Genomic DNA, 21,846 nt, shown 5'->3' with positions numbered 1-21,846 from the left:
AGCCCAATATAATAGAAACCCATGTTTTATTCCCTTTCTATTAAATACTGGAGTACTACAAAATCAAAAATCAGTTCTGAAAAAAAAATAAGTATTCACTCAATTTTATTTTACTAGTGTGGACGGACTGACCAGAAAAATTTTTTACAGTCCGATCCCCCCTATATACCGGATCACGCCGCAGTAAAAATAGGAAGACTGAAACAAACGATAATCCGAAATCTGGAAATTCATAACGGAAAAAGAAAGAACAGAATGGAGTAGTGGAAGATGAAGATGAAGATGAAGATGAAGATGACATGAAATCCAGGCAAGGGTGGATGACGTTAAATTCTCTAAATTCTATCCCACATCGACTTGGTGAAGATCCCATCTAATCTATATAAGTGTGGATAACCCTCCCCTTATGAGGCCTTTTAAGGGGGTGAGTGGCCCATTTCTAATAGATGAAAAGCTGATCGGGGGTGAGTGGCCATTTCTAATAGATGAAAAGCTGATTGAGTGTAACGCAAGTAGAATAAGGATCAATGACTATCAAACCAGTGGACGTCGAAGTCCAACGGTCCACGTCGAAAGGGGAGGAGAGCGAGCAGAGCTATCCCGTTGACATTCTACCCCCCCTCGCAAGATGTCGGCGACTACGTCGTATCTCCTTTCGATCACCGCTACAGGTGCGTGCTCGTCATCGCCGATTGCATGTTGATTTTGATTCACATCAATTTTGCCCTAATTTTCCGCAGATCGTGGGAGTTGCTTCGGGTGGTATTAGTAATCTACACGGCGTGGGTGTCGCCGCTCGAGTTCGGTTTCCTCACGGGGCCGACGTGGCCGCTCAACATCACGGACAACGTCGTCAATAGCTTCTTCTTGGTTGACATTGTGCTCTCGTTCTTCGTCGCTTATCTCGACAAATCGACTTACAATCTGGTCATCGACCGTAAGAAGATCGCGCTCAAGTATGCGAAAAGGGGGCTGATCTTCGATGTCATCTCCTCCATGCCTTGAGTTGATACAGAAAATTTTTCACAATGTCAATGCCTATGGCTACTTCAATATGCTCCGCCTCTGGCGTATCAGGAGAGTCAGTTCAACGTTTGAGAGGTACATCACATGTCTCTCAATACATACACTATCCCCAAATTTTGGTTCTCAACACTATGGATTCCATTAGATAGCAACAATCCGGAGTTTTCCAAACATATCTTTGATTTTACAATGCAAAATAGAGTTGGTTAAATATCAAAATTTGGGGACGGTTTATGTATTCACGTACAATTAGACAGATTCAATCTTGTATGTATAAATGAAGCTTTGTAAGTACAAGTGCAGAATGGAGAAGGACACGAACATCAACTACACGGTGGTTCGAACTGTAAAGCTTACCTGTGTGAGTATGTTGAGACAGTAGCTAGGTGCAGAGTGATAATGGATTTACGATCAAACTAAAGCTGTGATTGGATTGTGTAGGGCACTCTTTTTTCAATTCATGTCGCTGCCTGTGGCTTCTATTCTCTGGCTACCAAGAATAAGGACCCACTGGGCACATGGATTGGAGCTATAGAGCAGGATTTTCAAAAGTTCTCTTTGTTTCACAAGTATGTTATATCTATGTACTTGTCCACAGTCACTGTCGCAACACTAGGCTATGGAGATTACCATGCCGTGACAAGAGGGGAAATGATATATTCCATCATCTTCGTATTATACATCCTTGGATTTACAAGTTACATCATAGGAAACTTCACCAACTTGATTGTTGAATCCACCAACAAAACTAGGAAATTTGTAAGTGTATATATGGTCATCTGTGTTTTTCTTGAATATAAAATGCATGTGTTAGATGAAACCTACACTTTCAGAGATATCATTCTTAGGCAGCTGATAGCTGACATTCTGCAGAGAGAAACTATCAATGCTGCTTTGAGCTTTGGGAAAAGGAACAATATTCCGGAGCACATGCAAGATATGATGCTAGCGCACTTGAGCCTCAAGTACAGAATTGACGCTGAGGGGGTTCAGCAGCAAGAGACAGTTGATTCCCTTCCAAAGGCGATTCGTTCAAAAATCTCACAATTTCTCTTCTACTCCCTTGTTGATACAGTGTATTTGTTCGATGGAGTGTCCAATGACCTGCTCTTTCAGCTGGTAAGGACCAACATTGCCGTATCTATATATTGGAGTATAATTTAAGTAATTTGCTTGCAACTCTAATATTATACTAGTATTATTTTACTTGTTTTAGTTGGTGTATTTCTATTTTAGTATCTTTCTTATAATATATTCCCTCCGTCTTGATAAAAGTGATTATATATTTTTATATTAGCTCTCTTACTTTTTAAAATGTATTATTGACATAATTCAATAATTACGCAAGGCAAATCTAGTTCTCCAGAAATGAATGTGTAGTAATCTTGCATCTCTAGATTGTTCAATTTCTTTTATTCTATCAGAACACTTCAGTTTTTGTCTATGGTATCTCAAATGTGGTAAAGAAATCACAACTAAGGCGGTGATAAAGATGAGAAATAGCTATTATAGATGCAAAGCTTTGCTGCACAATCCACATTACCTTTTGCATTGGTTAACCTAAAACAATAGGTCTTGTTACTATGTTATCTATCAGATAATGCTATGTGAAAACATCTGTAGTTTTGTGTTTTTGTGTTATTCACATTACCTTTCTCACGGTCTATGCACAATTCACGTTACCTTTTGCATTGTAGGTCTCGATAATGAAACCTGAGTTTTTCCCGGACGGAGAAGACATAATTTTACAAAATGAAACACCTACAGATATGTATATTCTGGTTAATGGGGCAGCCGTAAGCTCTCTCTCTATCTCTGGTTTTCCATATTTTTATCTATTGTTCCAAGCAGTAACCCCACATTTTTTCTTGATGCCAGGATTTTATTTCACACATAAATGCATCGGAAAGGGTAAAAGGCCAAACATTATTGATGAAGATTTTCTGCTTTACTATCGTAACCGACGATTAGTAAATGCAAATGGTCCTAAAGTATGTCTGTGGCAAATGGTTCTAGGTTGTCGGGGTTATGAAGACGGGATGTTTGTGGCGAAGTAGGTCTTCTTTGCTACAGACCACAAGTTTTTACTGTTCGAACAAAGAGATTGAGCCAGCTGCTGCGGCTCGATCGTACTGCATTGATGAACGTTCTCCAGAATAACGTTGGAGATGCAACAATAATTATGAACAATCTCCTTGAGGTAAATAAGCAGCATTCATTATTTTGACACAGACAATCTTGGTGAGATTAGCTATTGTTTTACCCAAGTAATAATACCTTGGCTATATGAGCAGTAGGCACTCCCAATAAATTTGGTTCTATGCAATTGTGTTGGGTTTTTTGTTGCAGCATCTGAAAGGGCACGAAGATCCAGCGATGCAAGAAATCTTGACACACACAGAGCAAATTCTGGCTAAAGGAAGATTAGACATGCCTCTGAGCTTATGCTTTGCTGCAGATAGGGGCGATGCTCTGTTGTTGAATCAGATTCTTAGAAAAGGTATGGATCCAGGTGAGTTGGACAACAACGGTCGCAGAGCTTTGGTAATGGATAATCTGCATTCTTTGAGTCTTGGTTACAAGTTACTAGCTCAATAGTTTATGAACGTATGCGTGTTGTGCAAGTGCCGAATCTTGCAGCAGCAAAAGGCTTTCTAGAATATGTTCTTCTCCTCCTTGATTTTGGGGCAAACCCCAACAGCAAAGGTACTTCTACTAGGTTTACTAAGACCTGCAAAATCATTTATAGCTGGTCCGAGTATTACTCATCATTCCCATGCAGATTCTGAAGGAAATGTTCCATTATGGGATGCAATGTTGGGAAAACATGATGACGTTATAAAGGCTCTGTCTGACAATGAGGCAACGTTGCCTTATAAAGATATAGGCTACTCTGCTTGCTCTGGAGCCGAGCAGAACAAAGCATATATGCTTCAAGCATTACTGAACTTTGGTGGGGACATATCGCAGCCCGACAGCCATGGAAACACAGCTCTACACCTGGCAGTAGCTCGTCAATATGTTGAAATTTGCAAGTTCTTGGTAGAAAATGGGGCTGATACAGAGAAGCCAGACGCGGATGGCTGCACGCCACGAGCCTTGGCTAATTATCTCCACAATGACGAGATCAAAGCTTTGCTGCAAGCAAATTCGCATTATGCGGAGCACAAGAGTGATCCACCTCAGCTGCCTGCTCAGACGAGGGTAGGTACTAGAGAGCGAAGGCCATACAGCGGTGATGTCAAGACGAGGAGAGGGCAGACACATCTGAGCAGCTCCCTTGCAGGGCAGACACAAACTGGATGTAAGTATCATGAAATTCGGCCTAGAACATTTACTTAGAGTTCATCATATCAAGAACCTTAAAATCATTAAACTGCTGCAGGTTCATCCAATCTTGGGATGCCGCAGAGGTGCGCTAGAGTGACCCTTAGTTGTCTGGAGAAGGGTGACACGTCGGGGAAGCTGGTGCTTCTGCCTGGATCCATTGCAGAGCTGGTTGAGGTCGGGTGCCAGAAGTTTGATTTTCGCGCCACGAAAGTAGCGACAAAAGATGGTTATTTGGTTGAAGATTTGGCTGCGGTACGAGATGGTGATCATCTTGTGCTGGCTGGTGGAGAGGAAACGGCGACAAGCGAACTTTAGAGCAAGAAATGTTGTTGTCAAGTTTTGAACTGATTTTGTGTTTGTATGTAACTTATAAGTGTAGGAAGAGGGATCCCAAGGTTGATGGATCATGCCATTACCACTTCTCTCATGTAGAGTTCGTTCCAAGTAATTTGCAATGGCCAACGACATTGAAAAATAATTTTGTATGATCTGCCTATTTGTGGTTGTGATTCTTTTTCTTGTTTTCTTTGTTTTTTCATATTCGATTTTTTGTTTTCCTTTTTTTCCTCTGTTTTCTTTGTTTTAGTTCTTTTTTTAAAATTTCTTAGTGATGTTAGTATGTTTTATACTTCCTCCGTCCCACAATAATTAAAGTGGACAGAATATAAAGTAAGAGGAATTTTCAAAATGAGCGCAAAAAGTAAGTGTTTAGTTATGGTGGGACAGAGGAAGTATCAACTTTTATTTTTCATTTAAATTAATTTATTTTATACATTTTCAATTTTTATATTATCACTTCTTTAAATTTATTTTTATTTTTCGTACAATACCGTTTTTACTATAGTTTACTAATTTAATAATCAAGGTAATAAATATTATTCAATTGAAACGAAAATTTAAATACAAAAATAACTTCAATTAAATTTAATTATTGTACACACGTATTAGTGAATTAAGAAAGAATTTGAATCAATTCCATTAAACCATACACTTACGTTCCTAACTCAAATATACTAGTACTACAAATTCATTAGTGTTGTAGGTGTATAGTTCTTCATCTAGCTGCACCATATATATAGTAGCTTCTCTATAAACACTTCCTCTTCCAACCCCTTCGCTTCATTTCTTCATCAGCCTTTCTTTTTCACTCAGCCATTTCCAAATGCCACATAAAATGGAGGTCCTCTGCACCTCATGATATCTGCAGAGAAAAGAAGAGCCTATCACTTCTTCCTACAATGCCGTTTCTCCCATTCCCTCCACGCGTATATGCAGACGATAAGCAGCATTGATGATCTCGCGTTTACAGCCCACCCGAACCTTCTGGCACAGTCTGCACAACACAGCCTAGTTAAGGACAGTTTTCGTCTAATCAACACGTGGAAAAACAGAAAGAAACAAAACGAACCTGAAGCTGCCTGTCGTTGAAGCTGACCGACCGGTGCTTTAGTTCACCTCTGCGCGTCGTCATCTGATCCAATATTTCAGCAGACGATACATCAGGGGAGCTTCCATCAGTGTCGATGTCGGACATGTCCCTCTCCTGTTTTTTTTTCCATATAAACTCAAGACTCAGTTTTTCGAGAGGCGCCAAGAGGAGAAGATGAAGAAAAACTACCTTGAGGGATAGACTGATGGATAGACTCCGGTTCTTGAATGAGCGTCCAATGATTTCTTCGTACTCAGCTGCGTCTAGTTCGCGAAGATAGTGAGACGGGAACACCTTGGGAAGAATGTGCTCTCGTATGCTTATCAAGAGGAAGAAAGGCAACGGGAACAAGATCCCAGCTATCGGTATCCATGTGATTCCGAAGCACAACAGGAGGTAGGCGAGCTGAAATATTGTGAACATGAAGATGTATTTGAACGGGACCCCCTCCACATACGAGGCATGGAAATCTTCGATGACTCTGCACGAGGAACAATGATGAGTAAGTTAAAAGAACGATGCAGCCTAATATTTGTAGAGTGTGATATACGAGGCTTACTTGAAGCGACGGCCTGGTGGAACAAACAGCAGCAGAATCCTCTCCCAGAACTGGTTGCCGGGGAGACTGTCAATGGCCATGTAGGCGAAGTATCCCCACAAGACCGAGGTAGGTATCAACTTGAGCACGGGAGTAGCACATATGGCAAGGCCAACAAGTAAGGACTGCAACAAATTGCTGACCCGCTGCTCGTTTACTCGGACAGGCAAGTAGAGATCAATGCACTTTTCAGGGTCGAATGCGCTATCTGAGTCCGTATCATCATGGCTCATGACAGCTTCCTTCAGGCTTGCTAGGTCATTGTCCGCAGCATGCTGCAGCAAAACACGAGATTAGATACTAACTAAACAGCAGCTGTAGAAATGGAACGAGACAAAAATGAGCACGTACTGAATGAGCGCCACCCTCCATTTCAACAAACACAGCATGCATTCGCCCATATATCTCCGAGTTGCTCGCTTGCAGTTTCATGCCCTCCTTTGCAGACTTCACCATTTTCTTCCGTATCAACTGCAGATCATCAGCACTTGATTATTAAACAGTTCTTTTTCTTTGTTCTCATATGATGTGAGAATTTCTCCTTTGTCGTGACTCCTACCTGCTTCTTAAGGACTGCAAGACTCCGTGTGTGCATAGGTGACTGCGGAAGAACACCATTCGAAGGAGGCAGTCCGAGCAATCCACAGATCAAAGTCTGAAATAACAACGATACAACTCTCAGCAGAGCAGAAAACTTGAAAATCTAGCCAAAATTAGCATAAATGTTACATACCATAACTCCGAGCAACATGATATCATAATGGTAAGCAGATGGCTTTTTCAGATTGAATTCCTTTTGTTGTGCCAACTGTGAAGCTACACTGTGATCGAAAAAGTATAAACCCGCGATCATCAAGGCTGGTATTATCGCAGCAAAAATGTACATTGCCGGTACCTTCCCCATGTCCTGATATTCCATTTAACGAGACATTAAGTGCGTGCTATACAATATCAAATAATTGTATGAAAAAGAAGCAATACCTTAATCACTGTCCAGTGATACAAGGATTCAGGATCCCAAGGATCGGGACAGAAAAGTCGCCTTGGGACTCCTGAAGGGATCTTGCGTGGTATACTATAGGACAATGCAGTCCATACTATAACTGCCAAGCAAACTCCGTAGTCTGCAATAAGGCTCCTAAACATGCCTGTCCAAATAGGCCAGAGGATATGAATCAACACAACATAGTTAATTAATGCTACGACAATGATATAAGTATGCCATTTCAATAAATAAACTCACTGTACCTGAGCCATAACGCCAGGACCTAGCTTGCGTGCTCTTGAGGGCAGTGATAAGGACGCCAATAGAAAATATGACACCGAGTAATCCATTAGTGTAAAGCCACTGGAATTGGAATTTCTCTTCGGAGGCATTTTCACCTGCTGGAATGCTGAATTCACTCACCACACCCTGTTAGCATTCAACCAATACGAGTTACAAAAATGCAATTACCCTAGCATTTTTACTGTGGAGCAGCTAGTAGATGCTACAAGGGAAAGGGGCAAATATAAGTTTACCTTGATGGCCTCTTGAAGGAAAAGAACCGTAATTAACATGCCGAAAAGTTCCCCTGCTACTCTTGTAAATCGCTTGATGATGGTGCAAGCATTGAATATAGCAAGAAGAAACAGCATCAAAGAAGTCCAGACGCAGACCCTGACAAGAAAATCAGATGCAAAAGGTTACTCGGCATGCTATCTTGCATGGAAAAGATTAAACGGAAAGAAAATACTGATGCTGGTTATGTTATGTACCACGCGGCCCAGGCTAGATACAGCTCCGTTCCCACGGTTTTTTTAGCAAAACTATAAAGGTAGGAGTACATAATGATGGTTGGTTCTGCAACCCCTAAGATCAATAATGGCTGGCCACCGAAAATTGAATGAATGACTCCACAGATAGCTGTAGAAGCAAGAGTTTCCGGGGTGCTCAAGCTTCCATCTGTTTCGAAAGCAGAGTACTTATCAGTAAGTTGGAAACTTGCTATTAGTAAGTGGGAGAATCTCACTCTATGGGGCTAACTATTCATTTCTACACAAATCATTGTTCAAGCAAATCAAAAGATACATCTACTGCCCTATAAAGTTCAAACTGACCTGTTTCTCGACTTAGCTGCTCTCCGAAGGCTATCACGGGGAGAACAGAAGCGAAGAAAATGTAGGCTGTTGGAGCAAGAATCCTGCAATGGTGAATGACAATAGAGATCAAATTCAGAACTTTGTTGAAACAGAACACCACACAATATAAACCCTCCCTCTCCATCACTCAATAGCAAGGCAATGAAAAAGACAGACCTTGCACCCGAGCCACATGAATCCAGCCAGTCCTCCTTGTAGCATGCTAACCGGCCTTTGAAATCCTTCTTGACTCCCCTGAAAGGAGTCTTGAGGCCATCCATGGTGCTTCCTATAATCAAGAAAAACATGAAGGTTAGCAAAATTTCCAGAAATGTATGAATGCAACACAAATAATTATCACCATAACAGCATTGGTGCATGAATCAATGGGTTTCTTACAAAGGAGTCAGTATTAGAATCCAAAAAAGTGCAAATACAATCTCAAAAAATCCATCTTTATCATTCCCATTTGCACCATCATAGAAATAGAAGTAACCCATTTCCCAGATAACACAGATCATCAAAACTGCATTCTTTACGATGAAGAAAATGTTCAAGATGATTCGTAGCGGGATTACCTTTTTTCCGCTAGTGCACGTGATAAACTACACAAGACATCAAATTTATCACAAGATTGTTGCTTATATACACGGTGTGTGATTCGGTGTTTGTGGCAATTTCGTGTGTGTAGGTGAAATCAGTTGCAAAAATAATTGAATCTCGCTCTCTCCTATAAACCATTCAATCTCCATCAAAGACAATAACGCTACCAACTAACTACACGGAGTGATAACACATAAAGGCCACACATTCTCAAAATTACAAAAACACGCAAATTGCACACAATGGACTGATCTGATTCAAGAAATAAAAATGAGGGTGGGCAACTTAGTCGAATAAAAGATGAGAACACTGATAAAAATGTTATCTTCCGGCGCCGTTTGGTCAAGAAAAACGCCTACCTCTTCTATATCTCTTTCAGCTTCCTATTTCCAGCTCAGTTCATGTGAGAGAGAGATTTATGGATATCGAGCAGCGAATGTTGTGTGTTTATTCCTACCATAGTGATGGTAGTGGGCCCCACTGTATCTGCTGTTTTGATAGTAGTAATATATTAGCTGTCAATTTACTCGGTAAATTTTATATTCCATTTGATCCATTACTGGAAGCAATACTAGGGAGATGATTTATAAACAGAAATCTACGTACTCAAAAAATCTAATACAAGACCCTTCTCTATTACCACGGTTTAATTGTGTCCAATCATTTCATCCACCTCTAAACAAATCGAAATTACCCTTTGTAAAAAATGGTGCTGCCGGTTAGCAAGCATTTATTTATATAAAAAAAATACAAATTCAATTTAACTTGTAAACACAACCTTGGACAATCTTGAAAGTGACTCAGGTAACTGAACCACCAAACTTTTTTTTTATCTATTTTTAATCAACACAATTTTACTTCCACCAACTTAAATTAAAATGGGTCCAGAATGATCTAAAATGATTATTTTCTGCCGACAAATATTTTATTTTATTTTCTTGTAATTCCTATACAAAATGCGAAACAAACAAAAAAAGGAAAATACCGATATTTCAAACCAGCCAATTCGTGTGGGTCCCGCAAGTGCTAATTACTACGAAAGTGGAGTAGTAACTATTTTCAGTTAGGAAACCGCGTTTGGTGTTTTGGCCGTATTAACGACAGCTCCGCCTCACTCGGTTGGTGTCGCCACCGCTTTCATTTGTCTTTATCAATGTGTGTGTGTGTGTGTGTGTGTGTGTGTCTTTCGTCTCATTTTCAATTTGAATTTTATTTTATTAAAGAAACATGTGCTCTGAAGTTTGAATCAAATAGATCTTGGACCCATTTCAAAATTTAGGGATGTAGTATCTTTCATAATATTGAAATGTAGTAGTTCTATATTATATTTTCAATAGGAATATAGGATCTCAGTTTTTTCACTTCATTAAATCATGATACATGTGCTCACTAACTTCAAGTCCTAGACATAAGTTATGAAATAAAAATCTTTCAAAACTAAGGTTTCCTAGTTTGGCATTCTCAGTGAAGTGATATAGTATTACTACTCCGTATATTTTACACACACTGCTGACACGCACGTAGATTTTATCACTTCAATAATTAAATAAAAAAACAAGATAGTATGTTTTAAATTCGTATGCACGCAAATATTAATTTGGCGATCACATCCAGAAAATTTTGATGTAAATTGAATTATAATTCAAGTAAATAAAATGATTGCTTTTGGCGAAATATACAAGTAGCCCATTCGAATATATGGGCCATATATAGGCTTTTATATTTAGTGGGGATCCAATATTTTTATGTGTTGGGCCTTAATCTATAATTTTATGCTAATAGAAACATGTTAAAAGTGCTAGTACCTATAATACTCAATTTTCTTAACAAAGGATCTATAATAGTGATATAGATTAAAGGACAAGGATGAAGATCATAACCCATAGTCAGTTCTAAGTTAATTATATGAAGGGATTCAGTGATATGATATACTAATAAAATTACCGTAAGCTAATCAATGTTTATTTTGTTGATTTTGTATGAATTAAATTTGTCTCTAATAGCTGCATTAGTTCTCTCACAATTTTTTGAGAAAAATATAGTGTCTCAACAATTATTTTAGGGTTTATCTTATCTCAACTTTAATATATCTTGTATCTTCATTTTATTTAGTGGTTCGTCTCAACAAGTATATCAAGAAGCAATGAGATTGTTGTTGTTTGGGATCAAATCCATTTGTGTAGATGGATAGTTTTGTGGGAGAGAGCAAATTAAATGAATTTGAAATATTATTGTATTTAATTATTCATAGAATTTGAAATTTTTTTGAAAGTTCGCATTCTAGAGGTGACGTCGCACCTGCAATGGGCGGCGACATCCAGGAAGCACCGGAGCCATTCCCCTGCCCAACGAAGCCACACCGTGCTGCTAGGCTACGGGCGGTGTGGTGCCCCCTGCGCCCGTTACTAATGCCCCTTATTAGTAAGAAAGTTGATGGATCCACTTTTGCAGTTGCACAAAACAATCCAACTTTCAAGGATACTCTAACATTAATTTGATTAAATTTCCTTTTCAAAAAAGTACTCTCAATGACTCAATCTAATCTTGAAGCCCTGACTCTAGATATACAACGGAGTGAATGCTTCACAGTTTTTTTTATTTATTTAAAATAAGGTATGTAACATATCATTACATTATAATTAAATTTGAGAGAATTGAAGTTATAATGTTGCCCATATTTGTACAAGGGTATTTAATAGCGTCCTACTCCTTCATACTACTATTATTCTAGAAGTATGGATTAGTAAATTATTATGCATGTCACATATACAGAGCCACGAACTACTCCATTAATTGAGGAAAGAAAATGCAACGCGTCAAACAGGACCTTATGAAATACTCCATTTGTCCTCGATTTTTAGTTTTGTTCTGATTTCGTGTAATTTTTTAAAATGTGAAAAAAATAGATAGAAAAAATATTGCGCTATATTTATATTTAAATTTTATAAAAAATACTTTCTCTCTGTTCCATAAGAATATACACTCTTTCCTTTTTAGTCCGTCCCAAAAAATATACATTTTCTAATTTTGGAAACTCTTTTCTCTCCACTGAGGTGAGACTCATTCTCACTAATAATCTTTATTTACTTTTTCTCTCTACTTCTATCTCACTTTACCAATTTTGCATTAAAATTCGTGCCGAACCCAAAGTGCATATTCTTTAGAGACTGGGGAGTATGTGAATTAGCTTTTTATTTGTGGATGTACTAAAATGGTACAATGAGACATTTTATTATGTTAAGAAATCTAATTAAATTTAGTTTAGACAAAATATAATTAGCACATGAAATTTTATTCTACAGATAATATAATTAATATCACAATCTCTAGAAATTAAACTCAGGAAAAAACTAACAATAGGCCAAACTTAACCTAAAATTCTTGTCCATAACCCACCATACATTGCACTAAATTACGATATCCTAATTCCACTAAGCGCGTCAAAATTTGACAGCCAATTTGATAGTTCCAATATTGTCAGGCCCAAGTCGGTCGTTAATTATTTTATTTGTTTTTTTCTCAATTTTGTTTGGTTTTATTTACAGGTTATTATACTAACAAGATCTGCTTACGAATACTTTTTTAATTTTATCTGTATTAAAATGCCAGATCTTTATAGACTATAGTTGATTTACATACTCCACATATCGTTGTAAAACCAGTATTAATTACTCTATAGTAGTACCTGTTAATTTATTAACAATAAATTATCTTAATTGTAGCATATTCAACTTAAGATCAATTAACCGATAGTATTAATAAAAATTAGTTCGATAGACATAGTCCATAACTATTTCTTCAAGTTAATTAGGTGGATGGTAGGATTCTATTCGACTGATATATATTTATTAGTATCATATTATATCTTAGCTAGAGGCCCTTATTCAGCATTGGTTGACATATGGTTTGCATCTATTAATTAATTATGCCATGCCATTTAAAATAGACCATAAACTAAATCGACGCTGAAAATTCTACATATAATTTATAAAAGTCAATTACTTTTTATAAATTTATTTAAGTTATTATAAATAATTTTTTTTATAAAAGTTGTGTTAATAGATATACACTAAAAAATATGTCATGGTAAACATTAAAAACAGTTGTAATGACTAATGAATCTAAAATGAGATTGCGAATAAAATGAATAGGCAAATTTTAAGAAAACAATTTTTGGTTATATTGTGTTGTCTCGTATAAATAATGTTATCAAGTTTAATTTAAGTGAAATTGTATATGATATTGCATCCGAAAAACTAAATATTACTACTACCTCAGTCTCAGTCTAAGCAAGATGATGGAGTACGTACTAAACAAGCCCAACAGCAGTAAAGCCCATCAGCCTAAAGCCCAAGAAAGAGTATCAGTTCGGCATGACTAAAGAGTATCAGTCCGGCATGACTAAAGAGTTCAGTTCGGCACAACCAAAGAGTTCGGCCCCAGCCTACAGCTCGGTAAAAGCCAACCAATCAAACTCTGCTCTCAGGTCGGCATCAAGCTCTACTCTCAGATCGGCAAAAGCTGCTCGGCAATAATTCAGCAGTTCGGTCTCAGTATTCGACCGAACTAGGAGATAGTGGACTCATGCAGGATTTCCACCTCCACTACACCCACGATCTATTTAGTGGTGTCAAGCAGTCGTTAACTCATGCAGGATAGTGGACCCATGCAAGATCGCCACGATCTCCACGACATCCACTACCTAGTAAATGGTGCTGCATGCCACGATCTTGGTCCTTTGTATAAATAGAACCTAGATCAGATAGATAGGGTTAGACTCTCTCGCTTTCTAGAGATCAAATATAAAATAGCAAGTCTGTATTGTAAGCTGTAGAAAACAGATCAAGCAATACAACTCTGCCCTCTTTTCTTCCCGTGGACGTAGATTTACCTCAGTAAATCGAACCACGTAAATTCTCTGTGTCGTGATCTTTATTCTCTACCAGCATTTACTAACACCAGAAATTCGCGGATTCATCACTGGCGCCGTCTGTGGGAAACAGAGAACCAAATTTGTGATAAAGCGAATTTTTGACCCTTTTTCCACCCCAAAAAAATGCATACCAGATCACATACTACCCGTAATACCGTTCGTGATAACCGTGAGGAAGCTAGTCCAGCTCGCAGGTCTGAAAAACGGCCTCGGGAGACATCTACCTCCGGTTCTCACGAAGAAGGAACAAGCCACTCCAGGAGTCATCGCACCGAGTCTTCCCAGCAGCCCGATTTAAATGAAGCTGTCAAGCTGTTCTTGGCCGAGAAGCAGGAGGAGTTCTTAACCTTCCTGCAGAAGAGCCAACAGCCGGAGAAGACAACGGCGGATTCTCCCTCCTCATCCAGACATGAAAGTCACTACCGCAGTAGTGACGTGTCTTCCAGGAGAAAGAATCCTCAACCCCGACATGTTCCTGTTCCTCCTCGGTACCGGAACCACAGGAGAACTCCATCTCCTCCGTACCGAAGAAATATCGGGTTCGCCATGTACGGAGCATTAAAGACTCCGTTCTCGGACGATATCACCCGAACTCCTTTGCCGCGGAACTACCGGACACCGTCAATGACTTATGACGGGCTAGTGGATCCTCATGACTTCTTGGGACGCTATCAATATAATATGGCGAACCAGGGTCTCAATGAGGTCCATATGTGCAAACTGTTCCCCGAGCTGCTCATCGGGAACGCCAGAAGGTGGTTCGACAGCCTTCCTCAAGGCAGCATTAGATCCTACCGAGATCTAATGGATGCTTTCCACAGGAGGTTCTTTCAGAAAGCGGAAGCCCGGATCACTTCGGCTCAGCTGCTTTCTATACGTCAAGGTCGCGACGAAAAGATCAGCGACTTCATGACGAGATTCCACAAGGAATGCCTACAAGTAGATGATCTCAACGATCTACTTGTCATTTCGGCATTCCAAAATGGAATCCTGCCCGGAGCTCTCTACAGAAAGCTCGTGGAATGCAGTCCGCAAACAGCTCAAGAGATGTGGGACATTGCGGACCAGTTCTCCCGTGCCGATGAGGCAGACCGTCGCAAACGGTCTTTAGACAGCTCATCCCGAGGAGACAGGAGGGAGCCCGATCATAGCGATCAGGGACATCCTCGCCGAACTCCTTTTGGCGATCAGGGACATCCTCGCCGAACTCCTTTTGAAAGGATTCAAAGGACTCCGGTGCAAGACCGATTGGGGCCACGTCTCAATCCTGAGAAGCCGCCCGCTCAGTTCGTACCATTGAACAAGTCAAGAGCGGAAATTTTCGAACTGCATTCCGATATGTTCGAAAAGCCAAGGTGGATGACGAAATCGGCCGCGCGCCGACCTCAGGATCAATATTGCTCCTTCCATCAAGACTACGGTCACGATACCGAGGAGTGCCGACATTTGGCTGCAGGCATTGATGCCCTTGTAAAAACAGGGACGTTAAAAAAATACCAAAGCAAGCAGCCGAAAAAGAACAAAAAGCAGGGAGGTGCGAACTGCGCTCCTCAGGATCCGAAAAGGCAACAGGATCCCGAAGACGATAACGAGCCGCAATATGATGGAGTAATCCTAACTATTGACGCTCTCCCTGCCGGGAAGACCAAATCGTCTCTGAAATCATAGAGCAGATGGAGCTTCAAACAAGATGGGAAGTGGAGCTGGTATTTTACTTGTCGCTCCTGACGGACACGAGGTAACCTACTCACTTCGGTTCCTATTCCCCACTACTAATAATGAAGCCGAGTACGAAGCCCTCCTGGCCGGACTCCAGTTAGCGCAAAGTCTGCTCGTCAAATCTCTCAAAGTCCATTGTGATTCACAAGTCATAGTAAATCACATGTTGGGTACAAGTGAAGCTCGTGACGAGAGAATGAAGAAGTATTTGGACAAAGCGCAAAGCATCAGCCGAAGTTTCTCTTATTTTCGGATAATCCGCATTCCCAGAGCGGAAAATAGCCGAGCAGATACCTTAAGTAAGTTGGCCTCAGATCCGAGCTCAAAGGCGGAAGAATTAATGCATCGAAGCATTGATGAAGCCGAGGTACATTCAGTATCCAGCTCGCCGAACTGGATGACGCCGATCTTGCAGTATCTGGATCAAGGACAATTGCCCGAGGATAAGAGAGAAGCTCGAAAGATCACGTGCCGAGCACTTCGGTACGAACTTCATGAAGGAGTCCTCTTTAGAACGTCTTACCTCCAGCCGTTATTGCGGTGCGTAGGACCAGAAGAGACGGACTACATCCTCAGAGAAGTTCATGAAGGATCGTGCGGTAGCCACATCGGAGCCAGAGCTTTAGCTAAAAAAGTTCTGAGATGGGGATATTATTGGCCAACCTTGGTACAAGAGGCAGTGCAGCTCGTCAAGACATGCCCGAAGTGCCAAATCCATACAAATATCCCAAGGATGCCGCAGACCGATCTATCCACTATGCAAAGCCCTTGGCCTTTTATGCAATGGGGCATAGACATAGTGGGACCACTTCCTCAAGCTCCTCGGCAAATGAAATTCCTAATCGTTGCCGTGGACTACTTTACGAAGTGGGTGGAAGCTGAACCATTAGCTACGATAACGAGCTCGAAGGCATTGGATTTCGTCTGGAAGAACATAGTGTGCCGATTTGGCATACCCCACATCCTCATCTCGGATAACGGGACTCAGTTCACCGACAAGACGTTCAAGAATTGGTGCCAAGAGCTGAATATTCAACAGCGGTTCACTTCGGTCTCTCATCCACAAGCAAACGGACAAACGGAGGTAACAAATCGTATCCTGGTGAAAGGGTTAAAAGCTCGGTTAGAACAAGCCAAAGGACAATGGGTAGAAAATCTCCCTCAAGTCCTATGGTCCTACCGAACTACACCCACAACCTCCAACGGTGAAACTCCGTACAGTCTGGTGTACGGCACTGAAGCCGTAATTCCGGTGGAGATCGGCGTACCCAGTCCCCGAACTCTAAATTTCTCCTCAGAAATGAATGACGACGGACTGAGAGCCGAGCTAGATCTTGCCGAAGAAAGAAGAGAATTGGCATGCATAAAAGCAGCCAAGTACAAGGAGCAAGTAGCCCGGTATTACAACCAAAGGGTGAAGAAGCTGCAATTTCAAGTGGGAGATCTCGTCTTGAGAAACAACGAAGTAAGCCGAGCAGAAAAGCTGGGCAAGCTCGAACCCACATGGGAAGGTCCGTATCGGGTGTCAGAAGTCCTCGGCAAAGGGTCTTACAAATTGGCTCACATGTCAGGAGAACAGGTACCCCGAACATGGCACATTTCCAACCTCAAAAAGTTCCATTTGTAAGAGACAGTCCGGTCAGTCAGTCTTGAGTCCTGTTCAGTCAATGTGCTTTATTTGGTTTACTTGGTCTTTATTTGTCTCTGTGCGTTTTGTCTGTGTGTTTTGTCTGTCTCTGTGCGTGTCGTCTCTTACAAATGTTACTGAGGTATCTTGTTCTTCGAAGGCTGATCCCCTTCTTAGAACATATACAAGCCAACGATTGTGAGTCAAAGCTTCTACAGAAGATACAAGACCACAATTCAGCTTAAACAAGCGGTTCGTCTGAAACGAGCTGCAACAAGCCAACGATTGTGAGTCAAAGCTTCTAAAGAGGATACAAGACCACAATTCAGCTTAAACAAGCAGTTCGTCTGAAACGAACTGTAATAAGCCAACGATTGTGAAGTCCAAGCTTCTAAAGAGGATACAAGACCACAATTCGGCTTAAAAATCAAGCACTTCGTCTGAAACGAACTGCAACGAAAGTCCGATTCTCGCGATAAAACTTGCCTGAATTAGGACAAGGGAAAGTCCGATCCACGCGATAAAACTCGCCGAATTAGGACAAGGGAAAGTCCGATCCCCAAATTAGGACAACGGAAAGTCCGATCCGAGCGATAAAACTCGCCAAATTAGGACACAAGCTTAGTCCGGTCAAAGATGTTTATTTCATCAGACCAAAGACGAGTCCGGTCAAAGATGTTTATTTCATCAGACCAAAGACGAGTCCGGTCAAAGATGTTTATTTCATCAGACCAAAGACGAGTCCGGTCAAAGATGTTTATTTCATCAGACCAAAGACGAGTCCGGTCAAAGATGTTTATTTCATCAGACCAAAGACGAGTCCGGTCAAAGATGTTTATTTCATCAGACCAAAGACGAGTCCGATCAAAGATGTTTATTTCATCAGACCAAAGACGAGTCCGGTCAAAGAAGAGTTCACTTCATAAGACCGAGGACAAACATCAACTTACCCCGTACCTTTATCCAGAATGCCGAAGTAATTCACTTCGCTTTCCGGGGGGGGTAGTGATGGAGTACGTACTAAACAAGCCCAACAGCAGTAAAGCCCATCAGCCTAAAGCCCAAGAAAGAGTATCAGTTCGGCATGACTAAAGAGTATCAGTCCGGCATGACTAAAGAGTTCAGTTCGGCACAACCAAAGAGTTCGGCCCCAGCCTACAGCTCGGTAAAAGCCAACCAATCAAACTCTGCTCTCAGGTCGGCATCAAGCTCTACTCTCAGATCGGCAAAAGCTGCTCGGCAATAATTCAGCAGTTCGGTCTCAGTATTCGACCGAACTAGGAGATAGTGGACTCATGCAGGATTTCCACCTCCACTACACCCACGATCTATTTAGTGGTGTCAAGCAGTCGTTAACTCATGCAGGATAGTGGACCCATGCAAGATCGCCACGATCTCCACGACATCCACTACCTAGTAAATGGTGCTGCATGCCACGATCTTGGTCCTTTGTATAAATAGAACCTAGATCAGATAGATAGGGTTAGACTCTCTCGCTTTCTAGAGATCAAATATAAAATAGCAAGTCTGTATTGTAAGCTGTAGAAAACAGATCAAGCAATACAACTCTGCCCTCTTTTCTTCCCGTGGACGTAGATTTACCTCAGTAAATCGAACCACGTAAATTCTCTGTGTCGTGATCTTTATTCTCTACCAGCATTTACTAACACCAGAAATTCGCGGATTCATCACAAGACGTTTCATTTTCACACGTGTTTTGCAAAATGATAATAAGTAGTTAAAGTGAAGAGAAAGTAAAGTAAGAGAGAATATTATAGTAGAGGAGTGTAACTTTTTAATATATCAATTTTGAAAATTGTGAAATGGAACAAAATTTTACTAAAAAATAAATGAGTTTGTTGTCAATTTATCCAACCAAAAAACTAAATCAACCAAGTTAATACTGCTGCATAGTCAACTGCCGCTTAACTTGCTATCAAAAAATGATTCAGATTCGTAAATTTAATACTCCCTCCATCCTCAAAGAATATGCATTTTGGGATCGACACATGTTTTAATGTAAAATTGGTAAAGGAAGAGAGATGTACAGAAAAAAAAGTAAATAAAGTATTGTTAGTAGATAATGAGTCTCATCTCATTATAGAGAAAAGACTTTCCAAAATTAGAAAGTGCATATTCATATGAGACAAACTAAAAAGAAAAGAGTGTAAATTCTTGAGGGAGGAGTATATTCCAATTAATCCGTCTTTTAATAATTTGAGCAATTATAAATATTAAATGCATTAGAAGTGACATACGGTCACACCTAATGCCACGTCACAGCGCTGACCAAATAATACACATATAAATTATTATAATCACACATTGATTAGATGTAGTTCTAGATAGATTTATTTGAGGCTAGTTTCATCAGCATGTTGAAGCCCGAACTCCGCTTCGTGACATGTCTCCTCTTCTTCCTTCTCGGCCCGCATCTTCGATTATCGCGGGCCGACATTGGCACCGCCGGCAGCTATTCCCCTCCCTACACCCGTAAGTTTCAACTCGCTATAGATCCCAAATCAACGGTCACGATTTGTAATTGATTAATTAATTGATTGATTGTGTGTGTGCATAGCGACGGCGTGTTACGGCAACGATTACTCGGAGTTTCCGACGAGCAACCTGTTCGCGGCGGCGGGGGAGGGCATATGGGACAATGGGGCGGCGTGCGGGCGCCAGTATTTGGTGCGTTGTATTAGTGCGCCGGTTCCGGAATCGTGCGTCCCGGGCAAGATCATCCAGATCAAAATCGTCGATCGGGCCCAGACCGCAACTTCTCCGCCCTCGCGATATGGCTCCAGCATTGTCTTGTCCGATACTGCTTTCGCTGCGATAGCTAATCCTACCGTTGATTACTTGAACGTCGAGTATCAACAGTAAGTACCTATTCTCTATTCTCTAAGTCCCAAATTTCTTGAGTTGTAGTATTTCATTTTAGTTCGTCCTAATTCATTTTACATGACCAAAAACTAAATACATTTTGGAGGTAAAATTCATCTATAGTAATTTTATATTGTGTTTAATTTTACAGGGTTTTTGGCTTAAAAGATGTTTAGTACTACGTACTAGTAGTAGTAGCTTATAAGCATAAGGTGTGTGTTTGACAAAATAAGCTCATATCTTTACGATTTCTTCTCTCTAAATTGCATTATCCAAATACTTTAACAACTTTGGTTTAAATATCTAAAAATATGTACTACTCCATATTAATGCTCACAGACATAGAAGCACACAGATAGTGAGATTCTTGAAATGGACTTTTCTTGTTTACTATGGTTGAACTGGTCTTATAGAAAACGTGTAACAAACGATTATTGGAGAAAATAACAACCTAGCTCTTCTTTATAACACTTGGTGTCGAATCATTATCATGTATGTCTCCCACCAATTACAATCTTATCTAATATGGGGTGTTCGGTTTGCAAGATTGTATCCGGGATTAAATTTGTAGTGTGTTTGGTTCATAAGATTCAACCCTCAACTCAATCCTAGATGGATAGTCATGAGATAATTAGTCATAGCTAACCCCCTATGACTAAAATAATCTCACAACTCAATCCTAGATTGTATCTTGATATTATTTTATCTTGGAACCCGAACATCACCTATATAGAGTGAATTGTAGTATATAAATCCCATATTTACTTATTTTTATTGATTTACTTGTTACTTTATACTACTAGGAGTAGTATATTAAATAGAACTTTAATTTTAAATGCGCAGGCTTTGAAGAGCTCGATTTGGATACGACCGTTGCCGAGGAAGGTGACAGTAATATTGTAGGAAACTTTGTGTAATTAGATGCAATTTTAAAAAATCATTTACGTTGAAAATTAATTTGAAATAGTATGAGTACTTTTAGCTGTCTTTATCTTTCTTTACAGTTTTGTTGAATATAATTTTCAAATGGCTATGAATTTTCTTAGTGTGGACATGCGTAAATGTTCTTATCTTGCAAGTATAGTAGTCTTAGCTAAAAAGCAGACCAGTTCCGAGATAAATTCTTTAAATAATGCTAATGAGAAAGAAATAACTATTGCCTGACTTTTAATTTTTAATCGGAAAATGATGCAAGAATATTAATAATGGTTCCCACACTTTCGTTATAATTATGTAGTTTTTAATTACTATTTAAAATCTATGTTCGTAAATTAACGAACTGTCAATTTTTCTAGTTTTGTAATCAATCAAGATTTTAACATTGATTTGACTTCATGTCATTACCTACATGTCATTATAGAATGCCAACTAAAATATTGCCGAATTAGAGGTAGCAATGCAAAACGACGTCGTATTTGTTAGTTTCTGGGGATTACAAGAGATAAAAAGCGGGCGTAATAAAACCCAAAAGAAGGAATACAGAATGGAAACTGAACTAAATGAAATTACAACTGAAATTCGAAACAGATTAACAGTGAAACAGTTGTTAGCCGAGTCGAGGAGGCCTCTTCCCGCAA

General features: G+C 40.0%; 2 protein-coding genes and 1 pseudogene across 4 annotated transcripts; 2 read left to right on the top strand and 1 right to left on the bottom strand.

The window, feature by feature from the left end:
* Nucleotides 1–531: 531 nt before the first annotated feature.
* LOC121751781 lies at nt 532–4,894 on the top strand (annotated as a pseudogene).
* A 357-nt stretch (nt 4,895–5,251) lies between these two features.
* Nucleotides 5,252–9,604, bottom strand: LOC121751939 (probable boron transporter 7). 3 transcript variants are annotated; one of them, XM_042146769.1, is made up of 14 exons: nt 9,467–9,604; nt 8,682–8,793; nt 8,484–8,566; nt 8,142–8,328; nt 7,905–8,043; nt 7,632–7,797; nt 7,365–7,531; nt 7,117–7,290; nt 6,943–7,038; nt 6,735–6,854; nt 6,345–6,658; nt 5,975–6,266; nt 5,765–5,899; nt 5,252–5,689 (listed from the first exon to the last, which is right to left on the bottom strand). In XM_042146769.1, the coding sequence occupies exons 2-14, from the start codon at nt 8,783–8,785 to the stop codon at nt 5,660–5,662; spliced, it is 2,007 nt and encodes a 668-aa protein (XP_042002703.1). In that variant the 5' UTR covers nt 8,786–8,793; nt 9,467–9,604; the 3' UTR covers nt 5,252–5,659. The 3 variants fall into 3 exon arrangements, with proteins under 3 accessions (XP_042002703.1, XP_042002704.1, XP_042002702.1); XM_042146770.1 differs by lacking the exon at nt 9,467–9,604 and adding an exon at nt 9,083–9,440; XM_042146768.1 differs by lacking the exon at nt 9,467–9,604 and having other exon boundaries at nt 8,682–9,062.
* A 10,137-nt stretch (nt 9,605–19,741) lies between these two features.
* LOC121751231 (EG45-like domain containing protein) lies at nt 19,742–21,252 on the top strand. The gene is made up of 3 exons (XM_042145941.1): nt 19,742–19,879; nt 19,965–20,265; nt 21,113–21,252. Exons 1-3 carry the CDS (start codon nt 19,762–19,764, stop codon nt 21,117–21,119), a joined length of 426 nt encoding a protein of 141 aa, XP_042001875.1. The 5' UTR covers nt 19,742–19,761; the 3' UTR covers nt 21,120–21,252.
* Nucleotides 21,253–21,846: the final 594 nt, after the last annotated feature.

The sequence above is a fragment of the Salvia splendens genome, chromosome 10 (assembly GCF_004379255.2).
Source record: "Salvia splendens isolate huo1 chromosome 10, SspV2, whole genome shotgun sequence".
Classification (NCBI taxonomy): domain Eukaryota; kingdom Viridiplantae; phylum Streptophyta; class Magnoliopsida; order Lamiales; family Lamiaceae; genus Salvia; species Salvia splendens.
This window is presented reverse-complemented; position numbering and strand designations above follow the sequence as displayed.